Genomic DNA, 17,500 nt, shown 5'->3' with positions numbered 1-17,500 from the left:
AAAGGAATTATTGCTTATCTATTGCTGTAGTAATTCTTTTGTTCCCTCACTTTACTTGCTTACTCTGTTGCTGTCGTTGTAGTCATTGCTTTAACTCCCTTTATGAGGATACTCACCAGCCCTTCTCTTGAGTAGGTGCTCTGCCTCATCAGCCGTGATGTGTGAAACAGTAGTAAAGACATGAGCACTGGCAGTGGCTGCCCGTTCAAGACAATAACGATGATAAATCTTGCGATCACCTGCTTCCTGCAAGATAATTAAAACCAAGGCTAAAACTTCGCAGTCGCCTTGTCGCCGATGGTGACTTTAGGGCGACTAAAAATTGATCTTTAATCACCCAACATGCAACTACAATACCACAGAATTCAGCCATCATTTTGATTTTTCTGTTGCAACGTGTTGAAAAATATTTCACGAGTGAGTGCATCGAACGAGTGAAATATTTTTCAACACTTGAAGAGAAATTCCGTATCTCCGCGTGGCCATGTAATATCCTCTATGAGCCCAATGCCAGACGATTTTCCTCATCAATAGGGGGTGTCCTAGGGCTAATTTGAGGTGTGAATGGGAGTGTTGTACTTCAAAACATTTTCCCTCATAGTGTATCCATGCGTTTTAGCGGGCGTTTGATTTGCATGCTGCAAAAAATTTTGGCCAAGCCAGTTGGGCCCTGTTAACTAGTGACATCAAAGAATTAAGTAACTTGATCAAGTCTATTCAGAGAGAAATGTGCGAAAGTGTGAGAATAGAAGTCTTGTTGAAAATCTAGTAAGAGCTTTTTGTTGGTCTTTATAGACATTGTTGGACAATAGTTACATGTACCCTTCAGATGCTGTGAATGTTCTGACGATTCAGAATGGAATTACATTCTTGACTTCTTTGACATCATTAGTTACCAGGACACAACTGGCTCAGCCAAAAATCAAAGGCCTTTAAAAATGCATTGATCATACACAGCGACTGGGAGGCGCTGTGCCTCATGGTTAGTGTGCTTGACTCCGGATCGAGTGGTCCAGGTTCGGGTCCTGGCTGGGGACATTGCGTTGTGTTCTTGGGCAAGACACTTTACTCTCACGGTGCCTCTCTCCACCCAGGTGTATAAATGGGTACCAGCGAAATGCTGGGGGTAACCCTGCCATGGACTAGCATCCCATCCAGGGGGGAGGAGAAATACTCCTAGTCGCCGGCCTGATGGGCCTTCTGGCTCGTAAGCAGAGACTTTATACACAGTGACTATGAAGTACAGCTGTACTACACTCCAGACACTGTAAATACTCAAACCAAAATTGTTAAAAATCTAGGAAAAAAATGAGCGTCACAGGGACTTAAATTAAAAATTTAATGTAATATGGGGAATAATAATTATTGTTATTATTCAACATTTGTGTAGCACCAACCTTGTCAACTTCAAACTGCACATAAAAATCATTGCAAGTGTTCATGAAACAAAAACACAAAAAGATGCATCATCAAACACTGAACAGAGAATTTCATTTTCTTCAAAATGCCATGGCATTCCACTGCACTGACCAGTAGGGTAAATGAATATATAGCACTTTAACATTTCCTGGTTGATCCAAAAAGGATAATATACTTTACCTGTACTAGTCAAATAAACAAAGAATTTTGGTCTAAAAAACAACTAATTGAAGTATTGCCTCAGTCTGTTTTTGAAAAAATATATGTAAATCCAAATTTTAAAACTTTTTGGTCATCTCTCTAGGCTTCATGGTTCAGTACACGCAAGCAAAGAAACTGCATGGGTGGTGCATCAAGAAGCAGCCCACTGGCTGTCTGCAAGTCTCAGCAATCCAGCCAACCAATCCCAGCTCCAAGGGACACTCTTGTACATGCTTGAGTCCTCCAAGCTATAGTGGCAGGGGAGAGGAACAGAACTTTTGTCCCAATTGACACCGAACCCCTATATCCATAGATCAGACCACAACACCGGGAACTCCATGCCCTTCTCTATTTTTGCAAATTCCATAATACAGTTCATTTTGGGGGTAACTTGCATTAAAACAATGGATATCCTGTTCACTTCAAAGCAATTGATAACAGTAAATAACTTGCATTGTTTTTATGTGAAGACAGCTCAAGACATATTGCATATGGGATTGGCAAAATACTCAATACAGTACAACAAACAAAAATGGAACAAAAAGTCTCCCTGACCAAAATCTGACAACTGCAGCTTTTTGATGCAAGATATTCATAGGGAAGTCGTACCAGTGGATTCTTTATATACTAATTCTTTAGGTCAGGTGTTCAGTTTTGCTGGATTTTTCTGGATTTTACTCATAGATGCTTTTAACTTGATATAGATGATGATAACCCACTCACCCTATCCAAATTGTTATAAAAATCCACATTAGCAGCACAAAGATATCTCCCTAACAGAGTTGCATGTGTTGTGAAAACTGTCCCAACTGCAACATTACTTGTGCGTAGCAGGACTAGTCCAACACCTGCCTGCCACTCATGAAAATGGGCAACTATGGCTAAATCTGGGTCACATCTAGCACGGTACTACAAACAGAGGAAAAAACAGTCAATGCAATTATCAGGACTACCAGAAACTTGGGAGTAAACACCGAATGAATGTATTACTTCTAGATGGACATTTCTTTAATTTTGTGAGAAGGAAATGATAGACAAACAACTTCTCAGCACTACACATTATTTGATTATTACGATAAACATTATTTTATAATTTATCAGATTTTTTATATTTATCAGATTAGATAGAAATCTTCCTATTGTCCTCACCTCTCCAATAAACTGCGCCACTAAAAATCCCAACACAACAGCATCATTTGACTCAGTATCAGGATCAGGGAGTCCAATGTGTGTGCGAGACCAAAATTCACTTTTAAACTTCCCTAATTTGTGGTATATTGAGCCAATGTTGAACAGAACAACCTACAAAGATAAGCAAGAAAAAAATGAAAGTTCCAAAATGAATTTGATCATGCATGTTCACAAATCATACAATGTACATAGTGTACTTGCAAACACAAGGTAAATTATACATGAACCAATCCTTTCCATTGCCACCAACATCAGCAATAATAATTATTATGATGTCTACGTCATCCTTCACACATTATCCGAATTATCCATAAATACCATCAACACCATCAGTACTGTCACCAACATCATCACTATCAACGAAGACATGTATTTCCTCAGTGGTAACTTGAGGATACTGGCACCTAAATACATTTGAGAGCTCCCAACAAGAGACTTTTTCAATGACGACTTGGTGGTACTTAAAAAACTTTGATATCAGTGCTTCTGAAAGTACTGTAGTCAAACTGATGACATTTTGATTACTACGTCAAATGCTCTACCATGGAGCCTCAGAGATTTATGACCTTCCATGTGACTTTGATGCTAAAGGTGATAGCACGGTCACAACATGCCTACACTTAAAAACAATAGAAATTGGTTTTAGCACGCTTAATGTGTGTCCTGAAGCACACTTCATTAGCAAATTCTTTTGTGAGCAGCCGAACAAAGAAGCGTGTTAACCTTTGAAAACAAAACAAGAGTGCAAAATGACACAACACGCTAGCAAGAGAGCAAGCACTCTAAGTGTGCTCATTTACCTCGCTTATTGAAGAGCCTCGGGAAAGGACGTACTGGGAAGTATGCCACTTAATGACAAAAGAACTAAAAAATATATTGTTTACAAACCTAAGAATTATTGTCCGATCTTGCCGAAGACTTGTCGGAATTCACCGTACACTGCACTGGCAGCAAGTAAAAACTTCTGCCGTCCTCCGAAAATCCGCTAGTGTGCGGCGGCCTTTGCATGTCATTCGCACCGGCAAAAAAGAGAACTTGTACGGGGACGATCTCGACCCCAGAACTCTTCTCTCGACTGAAGGAGAGAAGAGCTCTGGGGAACCCTAAAGCAAAGTGTCTTCTTATTGGTTTTATGAAGAACAATCAAAAGCCTCTCTGATTGGTGCATTCATGTTAGCACGAGGAGTGAGCAGGCGCCGTAAGGTTCAAATAGCCAATTCTTCGCCATAAGAACCCTATGGCTCATGTTCTCCGGCATAGAGTTTCCAGAGCCTTGGATTGATCCAAGGCTCTGGTGACGAGAATGGTACGGGGATAAAGATGAGAAATGCATCGCTAACAGTAAACTGAAAGATTTGAGGTTAAGGATTACAGTATTTTGTTTTTTTTAATAACTTACGGGAATTTTACGAAAAACATTCAACGTGCATAGAAGATACAGGTCACGCATGGTCATGTATGACCTGGTTGAGTCATGCTGACAGTGTTGGAACAGAATACTGTCAACTTTCCAACGTTTTTGGGAAAGCTCTTGTGTTAAATTCGAGTCTCTTTTAAAAGTATATCAATCATCAAAAATGTTATGACAGCAAAGGCAGAAAGAATCTGAAAAAAAGCAGTGTTAGGCCTGTTGCATTTCTGAAGATTTGAAATTTCACCGGCTTCGAAAGGGTCAAGTTATTCGATCGGCTGAAAATTATCGTCCGTTCTACTTCCAATTTCTTGCATGGATATTCTAAAGCTTGAGTTATTCGAATGGTTCTGTTCAAAATTATTGTTCGTACTCCTGCTGATTTTTTGTATGGATATACTAAAGCTTGAGTTATTAGAACGGCTCAAAACTATCGTTCGCACTACTGCCGATTTTTTGCATGGATACATGAGCCGTGCTCACGGGTCGCGAGTTTTTTTACATGGATAGCCTGAGTTGTAATGATTGTTTTAATTCATCAAAGTGCTTGTTGTAAGTCGTGTTGTCCAACTGAAATAGGCATTAGCTTTATTGATACTACACATGTTCAACTGCACGCTAAGCATGTGGTCATTGGCACACTAAGCGTGACATTGTGCACGATAAGAAAGACAATGGAATTTGCTGATTGAAGTCTTCGAAAACAAGGCAAGTGTGTCTTCTTTTGTATTGGCTGTTTAATATGTGCATATCTGTGTCTTCATGACAGACAAGCCGTGTTGTGTACGCATGATGTGAGCATGCTCTCACCTTTAGCATCAAAGTCATATGGAGGGTCACATTTGTTGATCATTATGATCATACATGTAGTCATCATTGCTATTCTCGTCAACAACATGGTCATCACCACCACATCGTCCCCACTGGAGATAGAAATGGGAGGCCGCATAGTTTTAAAGCTTTTTCAATGACTGACTTGACCCTTCCTCTCCTGAGAGTAACACTTATAAGTACTACTCTGTCTAACCCCAAAAATAATGTTTATATCATCATTGGGTGACTATTGAGGAGTGAAAGGCTTAATTGTCTAGTATATGTATGTAAGAAGATCATTAATTCATTTTATCTGTATCTGCACATGATACCCTTTTTTATTATATGGCTAGTGTTTCTGCCCGATACAATGCACACTGTGATTGGCTAAGAGCAGCTAAGCGCAAGGGCATTATTCTGCCATAATGCCTACAGGCCGATTATGGATTATGCAAATTAGCTTTTTCTTCTTTAGAACCGTTCTGTTAGCCATATAATAAACAACTTAATACCCTTGACCATTTGGTTGTTGCAGCAAAATCTCAAACCTCAGCATAGTTTGAGATTTTGCTGTAACAACCTCACTCTTGGTTGGTTACTTACTTAATCCTCTTTGTGCGTGTCTGCACATAAGGCACTCTTGGTTACTAAGTAGTTAATATTTACATCTGATTACAGACTACTTAGCACTGGGTAACATGACTATCGCAATAATCAAGAGCCCTCAGGTCTGTATCAAATAGGGGTCAGAGTTACCTCACAACTCATTATAGGCCACTGGCCACTGAAAAAAGTCATTATAAGATGGTATAATGTCACATGATTTCATATTGACACAACAAGAGTACAGTTTTCAAAGGCAGTACCTTGGGATACCCATCAATCAACCACCTTCCAAAGTGCGTCTGAAAGAGATAAAGAGACCATTAACAACCACAAAGGGTTGAAAGGAAGAGGGCCAAAACAATAATATAAATGTACATGGAGATTGGCCTATAACCTCTGAAGTCTACAGTACATTTGGTGCATTGAATCAGCCAGGATAAGGAGGAGAACAAAGGGGAGCTAGAGCAGAGCTGCTTTTAAAGGAAAGCTCAAGCAGAGCTGTTTTTAAGGTGGCTCAAACCGGTTTCAACAATTTGGAGGGAACATGTTATCAGAAAGACTAACTCTACAACACAGTTTCACTTAATAATTGCTTAACTAGCCGTTTTTATCAAAAGTGAAATGCTGCGAGAAATGAGAGACAATAATATATTATCGTTTCTGCAAGTATCAGAACAAGACAACATAATGACAGACAGAGGACATACCAATGATGTTATTTTGTCATAAATTACAACGCAACAAACGTTTTTTGTAACACAACTAAAACGCAACCTTCATTGTCTACCTAAATTGTTGCTCTGCTTTGTTGAGAAGTTTAGAGATTATCAGATCCATCAATCAGGTCAGGGTCAGATGCTCTTGAAAAGCATCTCCTTCTGTCAATAACTGATCAACTGTGTAGGCCATCCATTGGGAAACATCACATGAGTTATTGCATAACAGAGCTGCAAGACTCCTAAAAGATATGTCTCCAGTTCATTTTTGAGATGCGTTTATGCGTTTGAAGACAAAATATAAGCTGTTTTTAGATGGCTCTTTTGTTGCCATGGTAACCCATTTGGTCAGTGCTACATTAATGAGTGCATCTTGTTAAGCATCTATTGGTGTTTCATATGGCATCATAACATTACCATTACGTGAAAACGTTTGGTAGATTCAATCCTTCCAATTACATGTAGTACAGTTTGTTGAAAATGTTAAAACTGCTTTGAGCATCCTTAATTAAGCACCACAGATAGCTACTAGAGGTGACTAGTAATTCCCTTAACTTGTTATCACTCTAAAATTTTGCTTATTTTGTGTAAAGCCATTGCCTCAGAATAGGAAATGTGAACTTCGGATTGTCTTCAATTTCTCACAAATACTCTCCCATCAAGCTCTTAAAGAAATACACAGGTTGCCAATAATGTTATCTTGGCTGTAACACGCAATGTAGGCTCAAACTACCCATGTTATGTGACTACTTTGGTTACATGCATTTCTTAAAATCACCACAAAGTATCATGCAATAAACTGTGCCTTTATTGCAGCCTTCTCAAAATATTTTTTGGGAGCAGGTCATAAAGAAGGTGGAGAAGGTTTGGTGCTAAAGGCACCCAAGCGAGTGCCCAAAGGATGCAAGCTTCTAGGAGGGTCTCCCCTACGGATTTTTTCAAATTTAGACATTCACAGATGCAATTTAGTGCAATCTGGTGGATTTAAAGCGACGAACTTTCACATATGGATTTGACACTTGCTTGGAGTCTGATGAGAAATACTGGAATGCTAGTTAAATAAACATTTCATGTGCGCGAGGCAAAAAAATATTGTGGACCCAAAATTTGTACGTCAAACAAACTTTTTTCACGGTTTTAAAATATCTCCAGTGACTTCACGTTCGAGCTTAAAATGTATTGTCTGACATTTTCTGACTAGAAGGAGATGGTCAAGCTTTCTGAGGAGGCGGCTCATTGAGCCGTCGACCGGCTGATTTTGAGAAGGCTGTTATTGTCTTTACTATGGACCTGAAAAAAAGTTCTGGAACCAGCCTCTGACTACCACACCATCACTACCTTTATTTTAATGTTAGAATTCAAACATGAGACTGCATGTAATTATTAATGTATAACGTTATGTATGAACCTCTACTCCACTGTCTCTCAGAGCCTGTACTGCTCCCTTCATACTTGGATCTTCTGGTTCCATCGTTTCCACCTCCGTCTTGCACTGCAAGTCATTGTATAATCCTACAAGGCAATATTTGTTTCCAAGAGCGTCAACTGCTGCTGGAGCTTTAGATCGTATGACAGTGTAGATCCCACCAACTGAAATAATAACGCAAACAAAATTCATTCTCAGTAAAACGATAAAGAACAGCCCAGTAGCTTAAGGGCATTGGTTTTCGATGGTGATTTAGAGGTACAAGGTTAGTATGATGGAGAGACAATTTGCTGGAGCCCTAAGTTTCTGGTTTTTATCACTTATGGGTTGAATCTGTTAGTTCTGAACTCAGCTCCAAAGGTTTTTTTTTGCTAAGTACCATACTTCAGTTTTTAACTTTGATTTCATTTCATGGGAGCAAGGATGGTGCAGTACTTAATGAGGGCACAGGCAACCCACCAATGTGGCACAGGTTCAACTCTCAGACCTGGCATCACTTGTGGGTTGAATTATTTTGCTGGTTCTTCTACTCAGGTCCAAGAGGTTTTCCTATGGGTACTCTGGTCTTTCCCTCTCCTTGATTTCTGTACAGTGCTTGTCCCCAATTAGCACCCCTAGCCAGTACTTGATACGCTTGACACTTGACATCATCATCATCATCATCATTATTATTATTATTTTATTATTATTAACACTTTCAGTGCAATGAATTGCCATCTACACTCTCCTAGAACCGTGACCATTCCTTGGTCCTGAAGTACCAGGGGAGTTTTTCATTTGATGGACAGGATCCTTCTCAGTACAACTGTATGTGCACTATTCCAACTAACTATATCACTTGCAGAATCTCCTAAAGTCTTTTCCAGAGCAGCAGCACAATCTCGCAGGTTTTGGCTATTCAACACCAAGTGCTGATAACCCAAATCATCCCACATAAATTATTCTTCATCAACTGCATATACCCGATCTTTCTACCGTTTTGATGGCGCTCTTTGTAAGCTGTATCGCTTTCTTCTTACATTGCAGTAAAGCCTCATTCATCTCCTCAGTCCATTTGATCCTCATTTGACTTCTCAACCCTCCCTGTCTACCCATTTCCACATAAGAAACACAAACTAAAAAGTTCAAAAGTTTAAAAAGCTTCTCAAAATTCCTGGCATTTGAAGACACCTCTCTGTCCCACTTTTAAGTTAGACAACTAGCAAAGCACTCCAGGTACTTCTTAAGATGCTATACGATGCTCCAAACTTGGGTGACTTTCTGAACCGGCGAAGTCCTAACAAGCTCGCTAGAACATGTCCGGCCTACACAATGCCATTATTATTGTTGTTGTTGTTGTTATTATTATTATTATTCTTATTCTTATTCTTATTCTTATTATTATTATTATTATTATTATTATTATTATTATTATTATTATTATTATTACTACTATTATTACTGTTATTTATAGCAGGCCAGAGTTACAAAACTGTAAGAGGTTATTTACATTTCCCTCTGAAAATAAGATGGCTGTCAGATATAAGTTTCTATAAGTTTCAGATAATCATGAAGGCTGTTTAGTGAGGTACCACTCAATCTATATACATTGGGTTCAATTTGATTGGTCTGGAAAGATGTCTTCATCTCTCCAATAAAGGAGTCCAAGGCATTGCTTCACTGGATTTCTTTTATATCATCCTGCAGAAATAATTGGTTATTGCAACGTTCCACTCTACATTTTGGGTGTCATGACATGTGAAAGAGCCCCTTTAAAGTGATTCAGTCTCAAATTTTGGTGTAAAACCAGGCAAATACATGTAACAACTAAACCTGCTACTCTTGGTCAGGCCCCTAGTCCCTATTTCATCTTGTTTAACAACAAAGTGAAATTTTGAGCATTCTACAGCCCAGCAGGGTCTACTGAAGGGCCTGCTGAATTACTAGACTTACGACAAAACAGGCTTGTATAAACAACAACTACGTCTTTGAATAAATACTTGGATTATTACATTTAAATTCTGTGAATATACTTCTATATCTATGTCAAGTATTATGAAGCATATTTCAGATGTTCAGAATTTGGTGATTCAATAAAGGAAATGGATCTGTCGCTCGAAAGCTTTCGTAAAGCCACGTTGAAAGCGGAAATGGCCACATACCCTTTTATACTCTTCAAGCAAAAAGAGCATCAAGACCATAAATTAAGGCCTATTGATTTCAGACAACAGTACAACACGCGCATATATAGAAAGACTTCTCCACAATTTATGTGGCATACAATTTCCCTACATGAAGGATCTGTGCTCCTAAAAGCTCAGATAAACAGTGATCTACAACTAAGGGCAAATTTTTAAACTATAAATGCAAAAATATTGCCTGAATATTTTCGTAGCTAACGTGTCAACTTCGTTTTTCCATTTAATAAACCGACATTGTGACCAATACCACGTCTGCCAAGGTACCCACTTATTTGAGGGATGGTGATCAACCCACAGAGGTAAGCGCAGTAGAAGCAAAGAAGTTAAGACGATTACCTTTGTTAGCAACCTCCCAAGACACTTCAAAGGTAAAATAGTCAGGTTCTCCATCCTCGGTAGAGAGATGATTTTCCATTCCTGCAACTAAAGGTATTACATGTATCCGAACATTTCACCGCTTCGAGCTACCGTGACTTTCTTGTCGTTCACATGACACTCTTTCAGCGAAGCGTGCAAAGCTGCTGACCAAATCGACTGACTTCCAGTGTCAAACGTGGGAGTGGGAGGGGCTGGGGGTAAGGCGAGAAATTGACTTCCGTTTGGGGACGAATAATATATTTTGTTTGGATGGGGCACTTAAAGTGTATATGACAGATTTTTTTTAATTTGCTTGATTGAATGTACCCATTATCCTGATAATAACTGCAAAATTTTTTTTTCAATTTTGATTTTTCTTTCCGTAGTTTTAGCCATTAAAAGACGCAGCATTTCACTTCCAGCGGGGTACAAAACCGCGCGAGTACAGCAGGGGACTGGAGATGTTTGTGACGTCATCCCAGGAACGCTTGTTATATCTCTTGGTCATTCCTCTGAGAATGCTATTTGAGGAATCTATTTAGTGAAGAGCCCAACGGGGTTACAGAAATTACGTCGGGGTTACAAAAATAATAATTACAAGATAACGGAAGTTACGGGGTTAAACAAGTTATGGGGTTACAGAAAGCTAAGGACAGGTACATACATACGCAGCCGATTCTACGCAGCCTTACACATATATAGTTATGGACCAAAATCATCTAACATACTTTGCCTTACACATAGTAACACTGGTAAAGTCGGGACAATATACGTAGTCTTACAGAAGTCTTACATATAATACTTACTTTTTCAATGGTAATCTGACATCACTTCAATCAGAAGGCGCATACTCAACTAGTCCCAGTCCTCTGCCGTGCGTTTCAGTGAAAAACATAAGTAAAAACTCTCAGAAAACGAAAGGGAGAGGCGCTTTTTTCCCCGAATGGGAACCGCCCCAACATTTTTCGTAAACTGGAGAATAGAATTTCTATTTGGACAAAAAAATGGAAGTGACAGTTTGAAAAGTGCATCAAAGGAGGGTCTTATGACGTCACAATTTTTTTGAGAAATAACTTTCTTTAAGATCCATGCTACAGATTTTGATAGACTGTTCTATACGGTTTAGTTAAACCTTTGTGAAAAACATAGTTAACTCGCTGAGTTTTTAGGCATTTTCTGTTTTGGTCAAGTGAGTTACCAAATATGGTTGTGGCTTCTCGAACAGCTCCATTGCTACGAGAGCCGCTGTGGGGATGGGGTAAGTGTTGTACATGAAATGACTGTACCTCATCGGGTGGAGTTAATTTGACCTCGGACCCAAGCTCCGTGAGCATTCACAAAATCATCAGCTGTTAAATTCATCAGCTATCGTGGAATCGGAAGCAGAAAATGCTATTTCCAGCCAAGTGCGTGGGGATTTTTCTCGACGAAACATTCACCGAAGTGCGAAAATGATGGGGCTTTAGCTTTGCGTTAAAAAAATCGCAGCTGAGATGGATTTTCGAGGCGCAAACCGCCTCTGAGCTGACTACGTGAGCTTACGGTGGAAATCTTAGTGTGCTGCCTTGACTTTGTCTTAGGACAGTGAAAACACGGAATTCCCGAAACGGTAAAATAAGCACCAAAACGCACAAAAATACACCAGAGGTGAGTCAGTTTTATTCATTCTATTAAATGAACGTTAAAATGAGTGTTTTTTTAGGCTTCATAATCGACGGTATTTTATTTCCCATACAAAGTATTATAACGCGTTTAAATTCTCACCGTCTGCCGGTAACCCAATACCTCTTGCACTCACAGGTCATCTTCCCACTCGTAATTCATTATGCCACGCACTCTAGTGACGCAAACTTGGGTTGCCTATGGTCAGAACTATCCACCGTGACCAAAACCAAGGGCAAACACGTGTTTTTTCCTCTAGTCCACGAAACTTTCCCGACCAAAATAAAACCAGTCGTGAAACTAAAGTCCTGCGTATTCTTTAATGCTGGCCTCTCTCTTAAGAGAAAGAAAATTGGCAACATGGAATTTAAGAAACGGCGACGGCTACGACTACGACATCACCACAAAACAGTAATATCATTGGTTAAAAGAGCATAAATAATCGTGCAGCACGGATTTTAGCACGTATCTTAGAGGTCCTCTGCATAACGACGGCGTGAAATAACCAAATTTGAGGTTTTGACGACAACGTAAGCATGCAACAGAGAATCCTGCATTCTCTATTTTAAGTCTGAAACCGCTCGAACCAATTTATTTTTAGGATACTTCACCCATATTGTAGGACGTGAACGAGACTTTGAGGTGACGTTTTCGTCAACCGTCGCCGTTGTAGATCTTAAATTCCCTAATATCTGATTATGTGACAGTGTTATCTTCACATGTGGCAAATAATCATATTTTTTTGTTTCAATTTGACAATTCTTGCTCTAACAAGCGTATGAAGGTCCGTTAAACGCATAGTCCCGGTAGACGATATCGCTCGCCGAGCGCATCCCAACGCTGGGGGTTCGTGCAAATGCACGCGCACGTGCGCTCCAAAGTTCACTGAAATTTTCGGTAGAGCTTTAATGGTTGAGGGAAAGAGGGTGCCAGAGCGAATGTTGTAGAAGAGGACTGGACTTCCATTTCAGCACTCGCTCTGCATCCCTCTTTCCCTCCCATTTTAGCGCTTGCTACGTAGGCTACAGTATCACTTGAGGCCAGTTATGGGATTTGAGCGGCGCCCACATCTGCCGTAATAAGGCTTAAAGGTATAGGAGGTTTTCACGTGACGTCATCGCCGCCATGTTGGTGGACGAAAACAAAGACCTCTCATTAGCTTCGTTTGTTCGTCCACCAGAAGTCGCACATTTCTCTATTATTACTGGTGTCCCTAGAGGCTGGTTGAAAACGTCCTATCGAAAAAGAAGCCTTCGAGTGAAGTTGGTCTTTTGTCTTGTCGCCGTTATTTCAAAGATCAAGATCACTGGATTCGTGCCTGTCATTGCCACAAGGATGTCTGTGTTTTGTCTCTCATTGGATGGTGTTAATTTTCCGCCATGGCGGAATATTACTCGTCTGCTTGTGAAACGTTCCAAGTTCCTACTCCCTTTTTTCCTGCTGTCCAGTTCCTAATATTACATTGGTACATTTCGAATGATCGCTTCGTCAAAGGAAGTTGATTCCAACACCGATTTGAACGCCATGATTTACACTGAAACACACAAACAGAGAAACCAAAATCAATTTTAGTAAAATTGAGTCAGTAAACAGTAAAAACCCTGAGGTAGGTACTTCATATATGACCTTCCTCTGCCGACAATGAGTGCGATGTAACGCAAGAAAACACACAATGACAGGGTTGACGGCTAAAAACTCTGTTCTCTCCTCGTTTTGAGTTTTAGCAGTTTCGGGGATTTCTTTTCTGCTTGTTTGCTTATAAATGGCGTAAAATGACCATTATGTGGAGTACACGCTAACACGGCGATGAATTTTGGATTCTCATTCTTAAATTTGTCCTTCAAACCAGTTCAACACTTTTAGTTCGGAACAAGTTGTAATCGTACGGTTTCCGGGAAGTTATGGTCGTCATTGTTGCGTATGCTCCCTAAGACGCTCGAAACATCATAGCCTTCGTATCAGGCCTTTGAAGAGAGGGAAATTAGTCGAGCGCGCGGGGAAGTTGGCCACTAGTGACCTCGGATGCGGGGATCCCACTTGCTGTAAAGGCCGCTCAGTCGGCCGCGCATGATCAGAAGCGATTATAACAACGGCTCTCGGGATTGGTTCAGAGAACCAATCCCCAAACCATAATAGAGCCGAAGATGCCACATGATAACGGATAATGAACAGACGAATTTTTTTCGATCATATTTCGGGGATAGTCGGGAAAAAATCGCGAGTGCTCCGAGAAGTAGTAGTAAAGCCTGTGACTTTCCGATTGTTCTACAATTGAGCGATAGCAGATTCGTGGGAACTAGGCCATTAATAGGGAGAATGAAGGGGTAGTTTCTAAAGAAACTGTGGTGCTGCGTCGGTGGGGAAGTAAGATACAAAAATTTGGTTTTATCAACGGAGTTGATAACGTAAATTGGCCACCGTACAGAGATTCTAAAAGCTGACGTTTCGAGCGTTAGCCCTTCGTCAGAGCGAATCGAGGGATTATGGGTTACGTGTAGTTTTTATAGTAGAGTAGGAGCTACGCTATTGGTGGTAACATGGCAACGTGAAAAATAGGAATATATTAGTTAAATGAAAAGCGTTCGTTAATACCGTGAGGATTAAGGGTGCCGATTTGAAAGATGAATTTTTGTTCCAGATTCTTGCGGCTTTCCGTCGTACCTAGATGTAGGGAAAGGCCGCAGATAGCCATGTGTTTTTTGGAGTGGTTAGGCAGATTAAAATGGCGAGCGACTGGCTTGGATGCATCCTTGTCATTCTTCTCAACATCGCGAAGGTGTTCGCGGAATCGGTCACCTAGTCGTCTACCTGTCTCACCAATGTATAATTTATTGCATAACGTGCAGGTTATGCAATAAATGACATTTGCGGAGGTACATGTGAAACGATCGGTGATCTTAACAGATCGCTTAGGTCCCGATATCTTGCTAGTGTTAACAATGAAAAGACAAGTTTTGCATCGTGAGCGCGCGCATTTGAAAGTGCCGGGTTGCTCGTTAGTTTTGAGCGCGCTTCTAACTAAAAAGTTGCCTACGTTTTTGTCGCGTTTGAATGAAATAAGTGGAGGTTGCGAAAAGATTCTACCAGTCTCGGGATCATTTTGGAGTAATTTAAAATTACTAAGAATGATGCTTTTGACTGCGTGATTATGAGGATGGAAAGTGAGGGTGAATGGAATTCTGTCATTCTTATCTTTTTGTGACGTTTGTAGTGATGACTGTCGATCAAATTGTTGGGCGCGATGATGGCCCGCTTTGACCACAGAGACAGGATAGCCACGTTTTTCGAAGAACTGGCACATCTCCTCTGATTTGCTGGAAAAATCGGAGTCATCACTACATAGACGTCGAAGTCTAAGAAATTGAGAATAAGGGATGGAGTTCTTGACATGTGATGGATGTGACGATGAATACAACAAATAACTGTGTGAATCAGTAGGTTTGTAGTGCACACTAGTACATAGCACGTTGCCTCTAATAGAAACTTTGATATCTAGAAAAGCCAATGAAGTTTCCGAAATTTCCCAGGTATATTTAAGAGCCGGATGAAAAGAGTTGACGGAGGTTATAAATTGATCGAGTTCTTCTCTGCTGGATGAAATAGCGCCGATGCAGTCGTCGATGTAACGGCCGTAGAGTTCAGGTTTGGGGCCGTTGTACTGATTAAAGAATTGGTGTTCAACATATCCTACAAAAAGATTGGCATAGCTAGGTCCCATTCTTGTGCCCATCGCTACACCATTAATTTGTTTGTAATAGTTGCCGGCGAATGAAAAACAATTAAGCGTTAAAACTAGTTCGGCAAGGCGGAGGAGCGTTTCCGAGCTAGGTTCTTTGACAGTGCGTTGATCGAAAAAGTGTTTAAGTGCTTGAAGACCTTCGCTATTAGGAATGACTTTGTATAGAGATGTAATGTCCATGGTGAAAATAAGTTTGTCTTGGCCGGAGAAATTGAAATCGCGGAAAATTTGTAGTGCGTGTGTACTGTCTTTAATGTATGATGGCAAAGATTTGACGATAGGCGTCATAATCCTGTCTAAGTAGCTAGAAATGAGTTCGGTGGGGCAACTACAGGCAGAAACGATAGGGCGACCTGGGTTGTTGGGTTTGTGAATTTTAGGCGAGAAGTAAATGCACGAAGTTCTAGGGGTGTTGATGATGAGATTAGTGGCAGTGTCCGGTAATTCTTGATTAACTATAAGATTTTGAATGGTGTCTTTGACAAGTTTTTGATTTTTGGAAGTGAGATCTTTAGGGATTTTGGCATAAAACGAGGTATCCGAAAGTTGCCGCAAAGCTTCTTTTTGGTAAAGGTCGGACCGCCAAACAACTACCGCGCCGCCTTTGTCGGCCGATTTGACAACTATGTCGTTGCGTTTACTAAGATTTTTAAGCGCCGCCCACTCTTCCGAGGAAAGGTTGGAAAATTTAGTGTTGCGATTGAATTTAAGTTTGTGAATGTCGTGACGGCATTTTTTGGTGAAAAAATCTAAAGAGGCAAATTGTCCCTCTGGGGGAGTCCATTTGGATTTGCGAACTAGAAGTGTTTCAAAAGTATCTTTATTAGGAGTGTCCGAATCATCCTCTTTGTCATGAAAAAAGGCTTTTAACTGAACGCGGCGAAGGAATTTTTCGACATCTTGCTTAATAGAAAATTCGTTGGTGCGTTTGGTAATAGGGACAAAATTTAGGCCCTTACTGAGAACAGATTTCTCTGAGTCAGTAAGCGGAAGATTTCCTGGAATTGTAATTACGGTAATAGGGAGATTAAGCACGGGGATTGACGTTCTTGAGCCACGGATTTTTTATACTTCAATTACGAGCCAGAAACCACTGAACAATCTGCCTAAAACCAAACGCTTCAAGGAACTTTGGCAAATCACTTCATTCAAGTACAACTCATGATCCAAGACTGTGATTAAAAAACAGAAAAACAGAAAATAGGACTCTGGGCGAGGAAAGTGACTGAGGATTGATTTAAAAAACAAGAAGGTACCTCGCCTTTTACTGTGCGTCTTCATGTTGAAGAAAATGTTTCAAAAAGTCGGTTACAGTACCTGTCCGAACTTTGTGCTCCAAGAGGAACACAGTAATTCAGCTCCAATCGAGCGATACCTAATAACAGCACGAGTCCAGCACCACATGACCAGCGGATTTTCTCCCTCAACACAGCCAGTCTGTTACGCCAGGGAAGACCTGCCAGAAAATTGTTGTGGGTTAGATACAAGATTCAGTATAAGAAACGAGATGAAGAATTTAAACGACACGGAATAAGCAAATACAGCAAGTTTATTATCATAAAAGCGCAAGGGCATACTTCCGCTAAGAGACACCAGATTGCCACTATTCAAGAACAAATGTGTCTTGAACCGGTCACCCAATCCACCTTGCGCAGGTCTGAACGGTAATGGAGTGTAGAGGTGAAGACCTGCTGCCCAATAAGCATCATTGCCAAGGGAATCACCTGACAAAATAGCAGAAACTGTTTAGTGACGTACATACTCTATTTATTTATTTAT

The 17,500-nt window shown here is 40.3% G+C and overlaps 2 protein-coding genes across 2 annotated transcripts in view; both read right to left on the bottom strand.

Annotated features, from left to right (window-relative positions):
- LOC138059713 (glycogen [starch] synthase-like) overlaps positions 1–10,447 on the bottom strand; it is a 23,369-nt gene extending 12,922 nt beyond the window's left edge. Inside the window, exons 1-7 of the mRNA XM_068905319.1 lie at positions 10,300–10,447; positions 7,766–7,947; positions 5,902–5,940; positions 2,770–2,922; positions 2,344–2,529; positions 1,398–1,412; positions 117–246 (exon numbers count right to left, since the gene is read on the bottom strand). Coding sequence (XP_068761420.1) covers positions 117–246; positions 1,398–1,412; positions 2,344–2,529; positions 2,770–2,922; positions 5,902–5,940; positions 7,766–7,947; positions 10,300–10,378 — 784 coding nt within the window. The 5' untranslated portion in view covers positions 10,379–10,447. The remainder of the gene's footprint in view (positions 1–116; positions 247–1,397; positions 1,413–2,343; positions 2,530–2,769; positions 2,923–5,901; positions 5,941–7,765; positions 7,948–10,299) is intronic.
- A 1,836-nt stretch (positions 10,448–12,283) lies between these two features.
- Positions 12,284–17,500, bottom strand: part of LOC138059247 (sorting and assembly machinery component 50 homolog) — a 15,976-nt gene continuing 10,759 nt past the window's right edge. The window contains exons 14-16 of the mRNA XM_068904811.1: positions 17,299–17,445; positions 17,039–17,177; positions 12,284–13,516 (exon numbers count right to left, since the gene is read on the bottom strand). Of these exons, the coding sequence (XP_068760912.1) occupies positions 13,471–13,516; positions 17,039–17,177; positions 17,299–17,445 (332 nt within the window). The 3' untranslated portion in view covers positions 12,284–13,470. The remainder of the gene's footprint in view (positions 13,517–17,038; positions 17,178–17,298; positions 17,446–17,500) is intronic.

This window comes from Montipora capricornis, chromosome 8 (assembly GCF_036669925.1).
Source record: "Montipora capricornis isolate CH-2021 chromosome 8, ASM3666992v2, whole genome shotgun sequence".
Taxonomy (NCBI): domain Eukaryota; kingdom Metazoa; phylum Cnidaria; class Anthozoa; order Scleractinia; family Acroporidae; genus Montipora; species Montipora capricornis.
This window is presented reverse-complemented; position numbering and strand designations above follow the sequence as displayed.